This window comes from Choloepus didactylus, chromosome 22 (genome assembly GCF_015220235.1).
Source record: "Choloepus didactylus isolate mChoDid1 chromosome 22, mChoDid1.pri, whole genome shotgun sequence".
Taxonomy (NCBI): Eukaryota; Metazoa; Chordata; class Mammalia; order Pilosa; family Megalonychidae; genus Choloepus; species Choloepus didactylus.
The window spans coordinates 26,576,720-26,590,500 of record NC_051328.1 but is presented as its reverse complement, the minus strand read 5'-3'; the positions used below and the strand labels follow the sequence as shown (position 1 = coordinate 26,590,500).

The window sequence follows — 13,781 nt, the reverse complement described above, 5'->3', positions numbered from 1 at the left end:
GAGCTGAGATGAAAACTGTAATGTCTGGGATTTAAAAAATATACTGGATGGGAATAATGGCAGATTAGAAGAAAATATTAGTGAACTTGAAGACCTGGTATTAAAAACCATCCAAAACAAAACACACAGGAAAAAAACAATTTTTAAAAAACAAAAAACACAACAGATCATCAGTGAGCTGTGGGTCAACTTCAAGTAGCGTAATATACATATAAATGGAGTCCTTGGGTTGGGAGCGAGGGGAGGGTACAGATAATACACTTGAAGAAATAATCGCTGAAAATTTTTCGATTTTGGTAAAAACTAATACACAGATCCAAAAAGCTAAATGAACCCCAAGTACAAGAAACAGGAATAAAACTACCCAAAGGCATATCATAATCAAATTGCAATGTGATAAAGCCAGTGATAAAGAGAAAAATCTTGAAAGCAACCAGAGGAAATAAAGACATGGCATGTATAAAAGAACAAAAATAAGGATGATAGCAGACTTCTTATTGGAAAAAATACAAATAAGTCAGTAGAGCAACATCGTGAAGCTATCAAAAGAAAAAAAAAATCCAGGTGAATTCAAACCTGGCTTTGATAACTATTCAAACAATGTTGAACTTAGAACCATGTAACAAAGAAATAAAATGAATAAACTGTATTAGGACATCATATCTATAGGCAGTATCCCAAAGCTACATTTATTAGATGGTATCGTCAGAAAAAAGGAAGTATCACCAACCACTCATTCAACATAATATTTAGTAGCTCTCTGATACCAATATAAACAACCTTAGATCCAAATTACCAGTTTCTGATTAAACATGGACAAAATTCAAAGCTGGGGCCATGCCTTCCTAAAGTCAAGGTCACTGTTGAGTTCTTATGAGCACAGGCTATTATAGACACACTCAAGCCTTTTCCTTAGTGTCAGTTTAGTTTTTACCCATTTCCCATGCTTCTTTCAAATGTTTTCTGGCTTACCGAAGTAATAGCATTTTTTAAATCTTTTCCTTTGTTAGGGGGTAAGGAGATCTTCTTGCTGCTATCCCTTGTGCATTTTCCTCCTTCAATTTTGTTTTACTTACAGTTCATTCACTCTCAGTCTCATTTTACAGCTCTTAACCTTGTATCTGAACCACCTCAAAATAGGCACAGGCAGTGGGCATACTGTCACAATCTATTCCATTTCCTTTATTCTGTAGTTCCAGACATTAAAGCTGCTCACTCTTCAAGACATGGTGAAGCAGAACTATGTCTACTGTTGCAAACAAAAGTAAAGTAAAGCAATCCTTTCTTTATGACCAAATTAATCTCTAGGGGTTTGGCATTGAAATCCTGAAATCCAAACTCCTGTACTGGTTCAACTCATGAGCAGAATCGTCCTCCAAGATTTCTGCACCCTCTGGGATATGTATAGTCAGGAAAGCATCAGAAATAAGTTTATGGCAGAGGTTTTATGGGACTTACATTATACAATTGCAGTTCCCATATCCTCTGTGAAGTAAAATAAGTTAAAAGCTGCAGTTCCACAGGCCTATAGGAAAGAAGTAGAGCATTAATATTAATACTGACAATTAAAACAGCAGCAGCAGATATTTAAGCCCTCAGAATGTACCAGGCAGTGTTCTAAGTATTTTACATGCATTAACTTTAATCACAACAGCCCCATGAAGCAAGTACTATTATCCCCATTTCACAGTGGGAATAAGTAGTCAACAAGGTCACAGTGGTGAAGCCAGAATTTGAACCCAGTGAGTGTGAATACTGAACCCACAGTTCCAACCACTCTTCTGTAATGAGTGGGGAAATATTGTGGTGGGGAGAATGGGCACTGGACAAATACTAAATACATGGTTAGTGCCTTCTCAATCACTCATTATCTCACTATTCTTAAAATTGGAGATAAATGTCACCCATTTTGCCTACTTTTTTGGTCACTTTGAGGAACAAGCAAAAAAATATGTGATTTTACAAAATATTTTTACAAGCGTCATGCAAAGTAAGGTGTTACAAATAGGGTCTAAAAAGCAGTAGCAATGCATATGAAAGCATAAGGAAGAGTAGTGTGTTGAGAGTAGGAAGGCAAGAAACAGAAGTATCAAAAAGAAGCTTTTGGCTTTAGAAAGAGGGAGAGAGTAGCCATGGATGCCTTTCTCCTTTACTGCTCCCAGCTGGTTTTAAGCCAGGCTTTTCATTTCTCAGGGCTAAGGGATCTTAGCCCAAAAGTAAGGTAGTTAATCTAAAAATTTTCATTCCCATGTTAATAAGGAATTCCAAAGTTGGATTAAAGAGCCTCTTCCTCTGTCTATCCCACATGGGATAAGAAATGAAGCAGTCACAAGGATTGACAAATTTTTTTATGAAATTTAATAACTTGAGAGGATTCAGAATAACTAAACGAAATTAACTGGCTAAGATATCTTAGAATCAATTTGCCTTTAGTTAAAAAAAAAAAAAAAAGAATGAAAGGGAGGAAGAAGGGAGGAAAAGAAAAGAAATACCTACTTTACCATGAAGTAAAGAATAATGGAAATCTGCCTCTACTTTTTGGGTCCTGAGAGCACTAATGTTTTCACTTGTTTTGCCAGAACCTTGGCTGGTCCACCCAGAGGCTGAGCAAGCACATTTGTCCTGGTGTAATTAAGGCTGCAGAACAGAGCAGCAAGTGCAAACTTCTCATCCTTCAACTTAACTCTTAAACTGCTTTTGTTGTTGTAACTTAAAGTCTAAACTTGGTAAAAGTGAGATTTGGAAGGTCATTATTCTGTAACAGAGGCTAGGCACTAAAGCCATCTCTTTAAAGCAAAATTAGAAACAGCTACCTGACATATCAGCTTTTTTAAGATGTTGCCATTTCACATATTCTGGGGTGGGGGCCAACGGGACTATTAGTTCCATGGAGATTAATATACACATCAGGATGATATTGAAGCCAGATTGGAAGACTTCTTTTCCCTTAAGAAAAAGATTTTCCAGTAAAGAAAGAGCTTTAGGTCTCTTACCCAATCCTCTATCAATGTAATTTAGGTGCTTAGAGATTCTCTGATACAGAGGATTCAACTATCCCTAAGATTTTGTCTCATTTTCTTGTTAAAAATTTATCTGTAGAAGAATTAGATTTGTAGTCACCTTCCTTCAAAGAGCTGAAGCAGCAAAATCTCTCTGCAAAACTAGTTCCATTTAAAACATTTTAATGTGAATCTGCCAGATCCCAAAATAAGTATAGCTTAGAGAGGCAGACATGGCCTTGGGTCTGAACAATTTTTATCATACTGTACCTGTTCATAGGTGGGAAGAAAGATCAGTGACAACTGTATGCCAAGAAAACGTACTGAGATAGAAGCATCTGCTCCTGCAGGAACACCTTCCAAAAAACGGTACAGTGCCTGGAGGGATGGGGGTGGAGTTCAGAGTTTCATTAGGGACAATGATATTAGTTTGGCCCAGAGGATCATGCACTGGCCAGGGAAGCAGAGGCCTGGCTCCCATGCAAGCTCTGTGGCCTAGGACAAGCTTTTCTCTCTGAGCACTAGTTGCCTCATCTGTAATGTCTGTGCCAGTTGTACAGTTCTTTGAAATTTCAAGTTAATAGGGTCACTACTTCTTGAATGCCTGCTGCAGAAACTAAGGAAGAGACTTGGTTAACAGTGGCTATCCGAGCCAATAGAAGAGGGCTTCGTAGTTTAACACCTGGGGAAGAAAATATCCCTGTTGACTGAGGGCAGATGCCACAGACTTTGCAAGGACACAGCCAGCCTGCAAAGCCATCCCAGCCCTGCTGCTATAGTTTTGTAAATTATTTATCAGCTGTGGCTATAAATTAGAGATGAATGGAAGGTCTTTGGGCCCTATCTTGTATGTATTCTTTATTAATGAATTTCAGGCATATTCTGCTGTAAGGGAGGATTTTGATAAGAGGGCTGAAGTCTCTTACAAACAGGAATTACTAAGGCTACTAGTTTGGCAGACCAGTCCTATCTTAAATTTTGCTCTAACAGAGGTTAAGAAAAGTCCTTTGCTAGGAAAGATAAATTTGGTCAATCATTTGCTTAATTCAGCTTACCTTTTATATCCTTCTGTCATAAACACTAGATCCACTTCCCATTTCAGAGAAATTGAACCTACCTCTCTCCTGGCCATTGGCAAAACCTTTGCTTGCAGCCATACTCAAGTGTCTAAAATTCTCACATATTTATTTGAATTAAAAATGGAGGTGCTTTGTATGGTATATGAATACATCTCAATAAAACTGAATTTTAAAAAAAAATGTAGGTGCTGTTAGGACTCTCTGGGGCCAAGTATTCTCTAAACTGCTAGATTTATCATTCTCAATTAAATAGGCTGGCCAGTGTCATAGCCAAAACTTCTAGCACTTTCACAAGTGCCAAGGGAAGGGGAATACAAGGACACTTACTCAGAAATAACAAAGAATTTCTGTACATACTTATGTATCTTGGAAGAAATACTCCCTGCCGAAACAACCACAAAATACTATTGAAATTTACATTTTGACAGACATCATCTCTCTCTCCCTCCCTCTTGCACACACAAAAGCTCATGACAGAGACAAGAACTTTTGCTCATATTTTTTTTTAATGTATCACAATGAGCAGGAAACATACTTGATGAAATATTTTCAAAGGAGTATATTCAATTACCATCTACAATCAACTTAACTATGACAACAAAGTTTTTGTGACAAAATTTTTTTTTTCAGTTTGAAAGTTCCATGTGGTTCTGTTTGTTAGTCTCCATGTATTTTGGTACAGTTCGAGATCAGCATTGTTACAGTAACAAAAAAGCTAACAAGACTACATTATATAAAAACACCAAGAACATCATTTTTGGTTTCACTTGCTCTATTTTTTTTTTCTTTTTCTTTTCTTTCTTTTTTTTTTTTTGTACATTGCAAAGGCTGTTCATATACCTCTTCACTTCAGGGTCACGTTCATTTATGCTTTCTTTCCTACCCAAACTTGCCCCCCTCCCCCCAAAGAAAGTAAACAAACAAAAATCTAGCCAAAGCTTTGTTTCACAGTGGGCAGTATCTCAGCGCCAACAACCAACCAACTCAATTTATGCTTCTATTTAAAATGTTTTAATTTATTATTTAAAAAAAATATATGTCCATGAACATCAAGTGCACTGGCTTGGGTCACTACCTCTCTCTCTCCTGCAATTTCCTGCCATGCCTGATAAACTCAGGTTTAAACACATGCCATCTGTTTTACTTTATTTTCGATCATGTAAAACTTTGGCCACATTCATCTGTTTAAATAGCTTTTAATTTAAAAAAACGAAAACTTCCTAAATGTATTAAACTTTTCTGTGTGTGAGTGTGTGTGTGTGTTTCCTTTCTTTTCTTTTTGGAAGAACAGAGAAAGGATGTGTGAAATAACTTCCATTCTGTGGGTCCATTTGGTGCTACAACTGAATAGTGTCCAGCACCAACCCACACTGTAGAGTACTAAAACAAACAAAAAATGAAGTGTCAATGGAGGTGAAGAACTAATTTTCAGCTAAAACTACTATGTAGCAGACAGGAATAAATTCCCAAAGTGATATGAAACAATCGAAACAGTTGAGCATTGTAGTGAACTTCTTGCTTTTTAAATGATACTGGTCATAGCAATGGTGGATGTCAGCCCATAGACATCGAACTAGCATGTTTCACCTCTAATTTTCACCATCACTGACTGCTTTGCTACTTCTGGGTTGATGCTGAGAATTATTTTTTGTTTTTGTTTTTGAATGAACATTTGGGCGGTTTAGTTATAGAGGAAAGCACTAAGTGTGCAACCCACTCCAGGTTGAAGCAATCACATAACCCCTCTGAGGAACACTGGTGGGTGGACGCGTGTTTTGCCAGTCTACCCAACCACCTTGCTGTTGCCAAACACACCCACAGATGAAGGCATGGCATAACAAAACACTGACAGTCACTCTGTCTCACAGAGGGAGGATGGCATAGTAGCTCAAACAAAACAAAACAAAACATTGGGAGCAGGGTGGGCAAAATTACAAGGAAATGAACTCAAAGTTGAAGGGGGAGGGAAAGGGATAGAAATTGCACTATTACCAAGAAATATCATTTTTAAAAACAAAGTATTCAGAAAAGGCCTAGCAGAATTTGACAGGTAAAGCTAGTGTTAAATTGTTAACTGGTATCACATAAAGAACCAAAAACAAAAACATTTTTTTCTATATGATACAGACACAGAGTAACATACAACAGTTAAATGGCAAAAAATATATATATATATTTCATAGAGTTACAAACAAGATAAAATAATGGAAAACAAAAAAACTGTACAACTTTAAAATTTAAAAATGTTCATCTCAAACACAGGGAGAAATACAAGAATTCTTGTTGAAAGAAAATAGCTTGTTAAAACACCAAATGCTTTGTGTATTTGTTTTTGACACCTTATGCTACAACTGGATACTGGTATGAATAGTTAGATGGTACTCTTTAGTATTTCTACTTTAAAAAAAAAATTTAAAAAAGGAATTTGCACTGTGCATCAGCCTAGTTAGAAATATGTACAACAGTTCAGGATCTACTCTTTCATTAAACTAAAAACAAATTCATAAAAATAAAATAGTCCCGGCTAAAAAAGGAAAAGGAAATCCATTTTCAGATTTGGAATGCTCCAGTCTTTTGCAAAGTCGATGAGTGGCTTCAGAACTCGGAAGAGAAGCCTGAAGGGTGACCAATGGAACCTGCATTCACAGTCTTCAAAGTTCCCTTTTGAAACATAAAGAAGAGAATGAAGGGGAGAAGGATTTCACACTTTGGGGGCAAGGGGAGATTGTTTCTGTTGATGTTTGGCTATGAAATTGAAACAGCAAAGCATCTATTTGTCTCCAAAATCTACATTTTAGCAGCACAAAGTTTTCCTTTCAAAGTTCATATCGTTTTTAAGATGAGAAAGGGTGTGTGTTGCATTGTGTTGTGTGTTACAGGAATACAGTTATTAACATAAACACAAGTGCCTTACATATGGTTCTTTTTTTGCTTTCTGTACATTGCTATCTGCTTCTTTGTTGGCTGTGCTCTGGATTACTTGCCGCGCAGACTGCCTAACACAAGAACAAAACTTTGAAGTAAAAAATGTGTCTTTTGGTGTATGGAATTGACATTAATAGTTGCCTCTCTACTTGCAGAAGAGGCACATAACCTGGGAATCTTTTGTTTTGCTCTTTAAACTAAGTCTTGTTTGTTTAAATCAGAAACAAATTCTCAAGTAACAAGAACCTCTTCCCTTTTTCTGCATCAGCAGTGAAAGGGTATGTCTTTGGATTTCATTTAAAGCATGAAATTTCTTTTTATGGGGGGGGGGGTACTTAACCAAAAACTTTTTTAGGAAAGAGAGTATACAGCCCAATTACACAAACTGAAACAAATGCTTTAGTTTAAAAAAAGACTATTTGAAGCATCCACCAAACGAGGAAAAGAACGGGTAAAAAGAAAAGCCAAAGGAAGGATAAATAAAAAATAAATGCGCAAGGCTAACAGACGTAGGTAACTAGAACTATATGCCTTTAAAAAGTTTTTCAACTCCCCAACCAAAAATATTATGTGAGGATCCTAGTGACCCCTAAAACCCTTTGAAATTCTTTCTTTAGTTTTATAAAATAATTCTGCAGCTACCCTCTAAGAAATGAAGGCAGCTACCTTAAGTTGAGATTATAGGATGGTAGGTAGGAGAAGGAAAGAGAAAGTGGATTTAAGGGACAAAGGGGAGAAAAGCTTAGGTGAATCAACGGATTGCAATCTATTTGCTAGGAATGAACAAGACAACATCAAATGAGGAGCTGTCAGCTGGACCATACAAAAAGCTAAATGTACACAAAAGGTTTTTTTTTTTTTTCCTTTTAAATCTACCATACTGCTTCAGTTCATTTCCAATGCAACAATCTACTCAACACCAAAAATGGTCATATCTATCATAAATACAGAAAGTCAGTTTTTAAAACTTTTTTTAAGCTACAAGTCCTCAACACTCTTTGTGTGTGTGTGTGTTTTTCTCTGAAAGTGGGAGTGCTTAACTTTTCCCCTTGAAATTGGCTTCAGCAGAAAAGCTATCCTTAAAATCCCCAGAAAGCTAAAGCAGTTCACATTGTTTTTCTTGAATACTTTCTGCCCGTTTTTAAATTAACAAAACAAAAAAAATCTTTTCTGGAACGAAAAAAAAATATATATATATAAAACAATGATTCTGAAAACAGAACAAAGTGTGAGTGATTGACCTGAGAATAAAAAGACATTACATTTCTTTTTTTCTTTTAGCAAGCCATTGGTATCTGAATGCTAAGATAGCAAGAAATTTAAAACTGTAACAAGGTGGACTGCTTTCCCATACAGTGCATGCCGGGCTCCTCTGTGCTATCAACGTGGGGCATTTATTGAAAAGGGGCAAATATACAAGGGGTTTAAGCTCCAAAGACATTAGGGAGGCCCTGCGGACTTCTGTTTCCCAGACCAATAGTACCTACAGAAGGACACAATGTAACAGGGTTAGGTGTTTTGTTTTTAATATACATTAAAAGAAAAAAAAGACAATGTAAAATCACCGGCATAGATAGGTATATGGGAAAACAACCCACGCTTTTTCTGTTTTTTCTTTTTTTTTCTTTTTTTTTCTTTTTTCTTTTTTTTGGTTAGAAGCTTTGGAATTGCAGTTAGTCTATTTTTGAAATTGGTTTGTTATTAATTTTTTATTTAATTCATTTGTTTGTATTGTTCATCTTCAAAGCTTACAATCTGAAGGTGTCCGTTCCTACACTGGTCAGACCACTGTCCTTGGGGCAGCTGGGGTCTTTGGGACCCTCCACCGGGCTCGCCGGTCCGTCGGACTTTTGGCTGAGATCCGTGTCAGACTCCTCCGAATAGTCGTCTGTTGGCATCGAGGGCTGAACCCCTGAGGTGCTGCATGAACTTGAGGTAACCGTTGAAGATGAGGAGAGAGGAGGAAAAGAAGGGGGCTTCGCGGCCGAAGCCCGGGAGACCACTTGCGGCCAAGACTTCCTGGAGGCGTGGGGGGAAGCGGAGGAGGGGGGGGCGGCGGCCGGCGGGGGAGGGGGGCTGTCGTTTGAGTGAGCGGCAGACTGCGAGGTAGATGCGGTGCTAGGATCGGGGAAGCAGGCAGAGTGAGGTAATAAACTAGGGTGCTCTTTGGCGTTTCTTGCTGCTCTCGTGATTGTTCTGTGTTTGTGCAAGGCCGACTCGAGATGTTGACTCAGAGCTTCCTCCCCACAGAGCGCGCTCTCGCACGCCAGGCAGTGGTACGAGCCGCCGCCATTGCCGCCGCCGCCGCCGCCGCCGCCGCCGCCAGTGGGGACGTGAAGCACCATCTCTTGCAGGTTCACCACAGACTGGCCGAAGAAGCAGAGGGACTTCAGGTGGCTCCTCGCCGCCTCCTCGTCACCGAAGCCCGCCTGGCACTTGCGGCAGACCAACTTGTACTGCACCTTTGGAACAATGAAGGGGTCGTAGAGGGAGTCCGCACTTTTGCTTTCTGCTTCTGGCTCTTCGGGGAGTTTCGGCAGGAGGGGGGATACCTCACGGGGTGCGTTTTTCTGCTCTTCTGGTTTGGGGGATTCTTTGGCAGGGTCTTTGTCTGGGGAAGCAGCCCCCTGAGGGACTGGGGTTTGGCTTGCTTTGGGCTGCTGCTGCTGCACTTTTTGTTGTTGCTGCTGCTGCTGCAGTTGCCGCTGCTGCTGCTGCTGGATCGCCTCCTGCAGACTCTGCTGGTATTGCTGGTACTGCTGCAGTAGGGAGCCTGGGGACAGCCCCATCAGGGCCTGCGACAGTGCAGGGCTGTAGGGAAACAGGCCTTCCATGCCATACATAGGCTGCAGGTACCCACTCTGCAGGGCGCCAGGGATCTGGGGGGCGTAATAAGGAGAAAAGCCTGGTACAAAGTAAGGAAGGAACTGGCTTGTGAGCAATGCGGTGGGGTCTGAAGTCAAGGCTGCCTGCAGGGCCTGCAGCTGTGCAGGGTCCACTGCATACTCCATGGTGGGCAGTGGGGCTGAGATGGTGGCTGCAGCTGCTGTAGGGGCCTCTCCTTTCTCCTTCTTGGGGACAGACAGGAGATCCCCTTTCCCTTTGTGTGCCTTTTCCTTCTCCTTTACTTTCTCACTGTCTTTGTCCTTGCGCTGCTGCTGCGGGAGTTGTGGTGCCAGTGGTGGCTGGGCTGCTGCGGGCGGCGGTGGCAGAGGCTGCTGCACCTGTGGCTGCTGCTGGGGTTGGGGAGGTTGTTGAGGGGCCATCGCAATGGTGGTTTGTGCTGGGGTTGGGGAGCTCAGTGACGCTGAGGACGGCTTATTTGGTAATCCAGATGTGGGGAGGCCAGGGGAAGGAACTGTTGTGCTAGGCAGACCCATCAAGTTCGGTTTGGGAGATGTTAAAGCTGAAAGGGATGGAGACAGAAAGGGAAATCAGACATCAGTCTGGGGTGGTAAGGCTGAAGTTCAAAATGTTTAACCTGTGACAGTGGCATAGAATCTGAGATCTCAAAGTTTAAACTTGAAGAATCCTTTCAAAACCAACCTTTTCAACAGAACTCTGGGTAGGATCCCTCGTATTCTAATCAGGACCCAGTCCTGGGTCAGCACCCCCAACTTCCTGTTTCCAACTAAACAAGTTCCAGTTTCCTACACTTTCCTGCCCAACAAGCCACATCCACTAGTTCACATTTTCTTTGCCAGTTACCAGTGGCTCTGCTCAGTGCAGTTAGTCTGGAAGACCCTACACTAGCAGTTTTCACCTGGGACCCATTTGAACCAAGAGTCTTCATGAAAGCAACACAGAGATAGTACAGCCACAGCGAGGCCCCCACTAGAAGTTATCTAGGGGAGAGAGGCAACAGGAGAAGAGAGTGAAAGCAAAACATTTGGCAAGGCCCCAAGGCCCCATGAACAAATGAAAAAGGCTCTACATGTGCTCTGACCCCAGGTGCTGCAGCAGAATGGAAGCCAGAAGAGCATAAAACGTGGAGGAGGAATGGGAAGGTTTGGAGGAAGAGCATGGGAGTAAATAAAAACAGTCCATTCAGGGAACACTGTTGCACTGCCTTGGCCTAGCCGATCTGCTTCAACAAATCTCCTGAATAATGTAACTGTCTTGGGTTAGGATTCTGGAACTGGCTGAAGAACTGCGTATCTGCTCCTCCAGCCTGTATGGCAAGCAGGGCTGCAGATGCATGAGAAGCCAGCCACAGGAAGAGAAGAAAAGCAATCCCAGAAATGGAACAGCCCAAGATGCAGGCACTACCAAGTCCCAAGACACTGCAACCTACCCCTATAGGAAGAAATGCACCAATACTTGCAGGTGACAAGGGCCTTGGACCCTGTCACCAGGCCCACATGGGGTAGAGCCCCATACTAGTTCACACACAGCCCTAATCCACCACTACCTATAACTTTCACCCACCCCCATGGCCCAATATCTTGCCTGACACAGAACTATCTCCTGGTTTGAGTCTTCTGGTTCAGGGTGGTTGAATGTTGCTGCTGGTGACCCACCAAGCTGTAGGTGTGTTAAGACTGGTGAGGTGGTGGGCAAGGGCATCAGAGGGGGGGCAGGGTGTGCCAGATGAAAAGATGAGAAAAGACAGGAGTTGGATAGAGCTCAGAGGTTATACCCAAACACCTCTTCATTCACCACACCCAAGAAACTAGACAGTACTCATCCCTTCACTTCATAGTTCACTTCATTCTATAGCTTCTCAATATTCTATCGGGACCACCTTCTGCCAGAAACCTGGATAGGGATTCCATAACATGATGCTGTCCTCATGAGAAAAAATGTTGACGCTTTCAATATCTGGCTACAGGTGGTGACTAAACTATTGCACTGCATTTTAAAATTTTAGATGAAGAGCTGCCTCAATTTACCAATCCCAGAAAAGTATTCACTAAGTTTGGATAACAAGAAGGTCAATTCTCCACTTCAGAGCATCATTACTTTACTGTTCCAAAATAGCAGAAAGGGACTGCTGAGATTAAGTCATTTAGTTTCCTCAAAGGACAGAAGGGACTGAAACTAGAGGAGGTGTGAATGACTCTATTCAAAAGCTTAGTAAAGGCTCCTCAGTTATATTATTATTACAAGTGAGGCAGAGAGAGAACTGATTATGAATTCTAAACTCTGAACATGGCTCTTTCTGTTGACCACATGGCAATGGGGCAACCAAGAAACATCCAGAGATTTCTCCATCCCTATGGCTTCAGCCTTTCAAGAGAAATCTCCAGGTAAGAAAGCCTTAAACTGACTTTCTATGTCCTCAATTGATGTCTATATAAGAGATTCAGATTTTAAGAAATATTTATTGGCTGTGTGCTGTACTAGCCACATTACACACGGTAGCTCAATGCATTCTCACAATAATTCTCAGACATTGTTTTGCTCATCTGTAAGATCAGAACCAAGCACATTACTTCATCCCCCTGATGTAGTCACACACCTGGAGTCAGAATGACCCGGTGGGGATCATGGAAGATACACATTGGCCGAGTGACCTTGGGCCCATTAGTTGGAATCTTGGTTTTCTACAATAGAAAGTCATAGGGATTAAATGGAAGGCTATGTGGAAAGAGCCTAGCATTAGGCCTGACACATAATACATGCTTCATAAACATGAGTACCTTCCCTCCCATTCCAGATTCAGTGCTCCTGAGAGCTGCCATACAGTTGGGTGATGATAACTGGGGCATGTCTGTCTGCCTTGAATAATTAAGAGCATAGCATGCTATCTTGAGTCCACTCTAAGTGGTCAGAACCTGAGTAGCACTAAACATATACCTGTTGACTGACTGGCTCATATTGGGTGTGATGGAAGGAGCACATAGCACTGGGAGCCAGGAGGCCTGGGTGGGAGCTCTGGCTCCTACCCTAGCTTGCTGAATGGTCTTGACCTCTCTGGGCCTCAGTTTTCTTATCTGTAAAACAAGGGGAATAGATCAGACATTCTTGATTTTTTCACATTTTTATGATATGCTGGGCCTTCTAAACCCTTGATCTTTGTCCTGGTTACAGGGGTAATTCAGTGCCTGGACACTCTCCATAGCTTATTTCCCGACTTATTGTCTACCTGGTCATAGCATCATCCTGTGACATTACTTGCCAACACATATTCTATTCTCAAAACTTTCTTTTCTTATACTCTTTGGATAAGAAACTGGGACCAGGAATGCGGTGGCCTCATGCCAGCTGCTTCAACCCACTAGGAACAGGGATACGATCTGAAGGCAAGGAAGCCCTCCCTTGGCAAACACGCACTCGTCAATTCAAGCCATGGGGTAAACTTGCTGACTTGTGCCTAAGCCTCACAGAATACTGGAGGTGAAAAGTCCATGTTAGGAAAGATGGATGGATCCAGAGAAGAGGGATGAGGACAGAGAAGGGGGAACAAGTACATAGGAAGAATTGAAAAACTCCCTCTCTAATGGAAATTTAAGAGTGTCAAGTGTTTATGACTCTGAATAAGGGGGAAGAAAGAAGCACAAAAGGAAATGAAGGGTGACCAAGAACCCTAAAAATGCATATTTAACATTTTTTTTTCTTTCTGTCTGGACAAACACAAACACACCAAACGTCAGAACCACACTGCCTAATACAAGAGATTCCTAGTCAAAGCGTTCTTAAAAAGACAGTCTCATTAGTTATTCCAGCTATAAGAGAACCCTAGGGGTAAGGATTCATCACGTAAGAGCTTCCTCCTGATAGCAGTTCTCCTGCCAGAGTGAGTACCGCTCTAAAAAAATTCTCTTGAATCAGTTTC

General features: G+C 41.3%; 1 protein-coding gene across 3 annotated transcripts in view; it reads right to left on the bottom strand.

The window, feature by feature from the left end:
- Nucleotides 1-4,845: 4,845 nt before the first annotated feature.
- ZFHX3 (zinc finger homeobox 3) overlaps nucleotides 4,846-13,781 on the bottom strand; it is a 281,010-nt gene continuing 272,074 nt past the window's right edge. For all 3 annotated transcript variants that reach the window (XM_037815539.1, XM_037815540.1, XM_037815541.1), the window contains one exon: nucleotides 4,846-10,409. In XM_037815539.1, coding sequence (XP_037671467.1) covers nucleotides 8,752-10,409 — 1,658 coding nt within the window. In that variant the 3' untranslated portion in view covers nucleotides 4,846-8,751. The remainder of the gene's footprint in view (nucleotides 10,410-13,781) is intronic.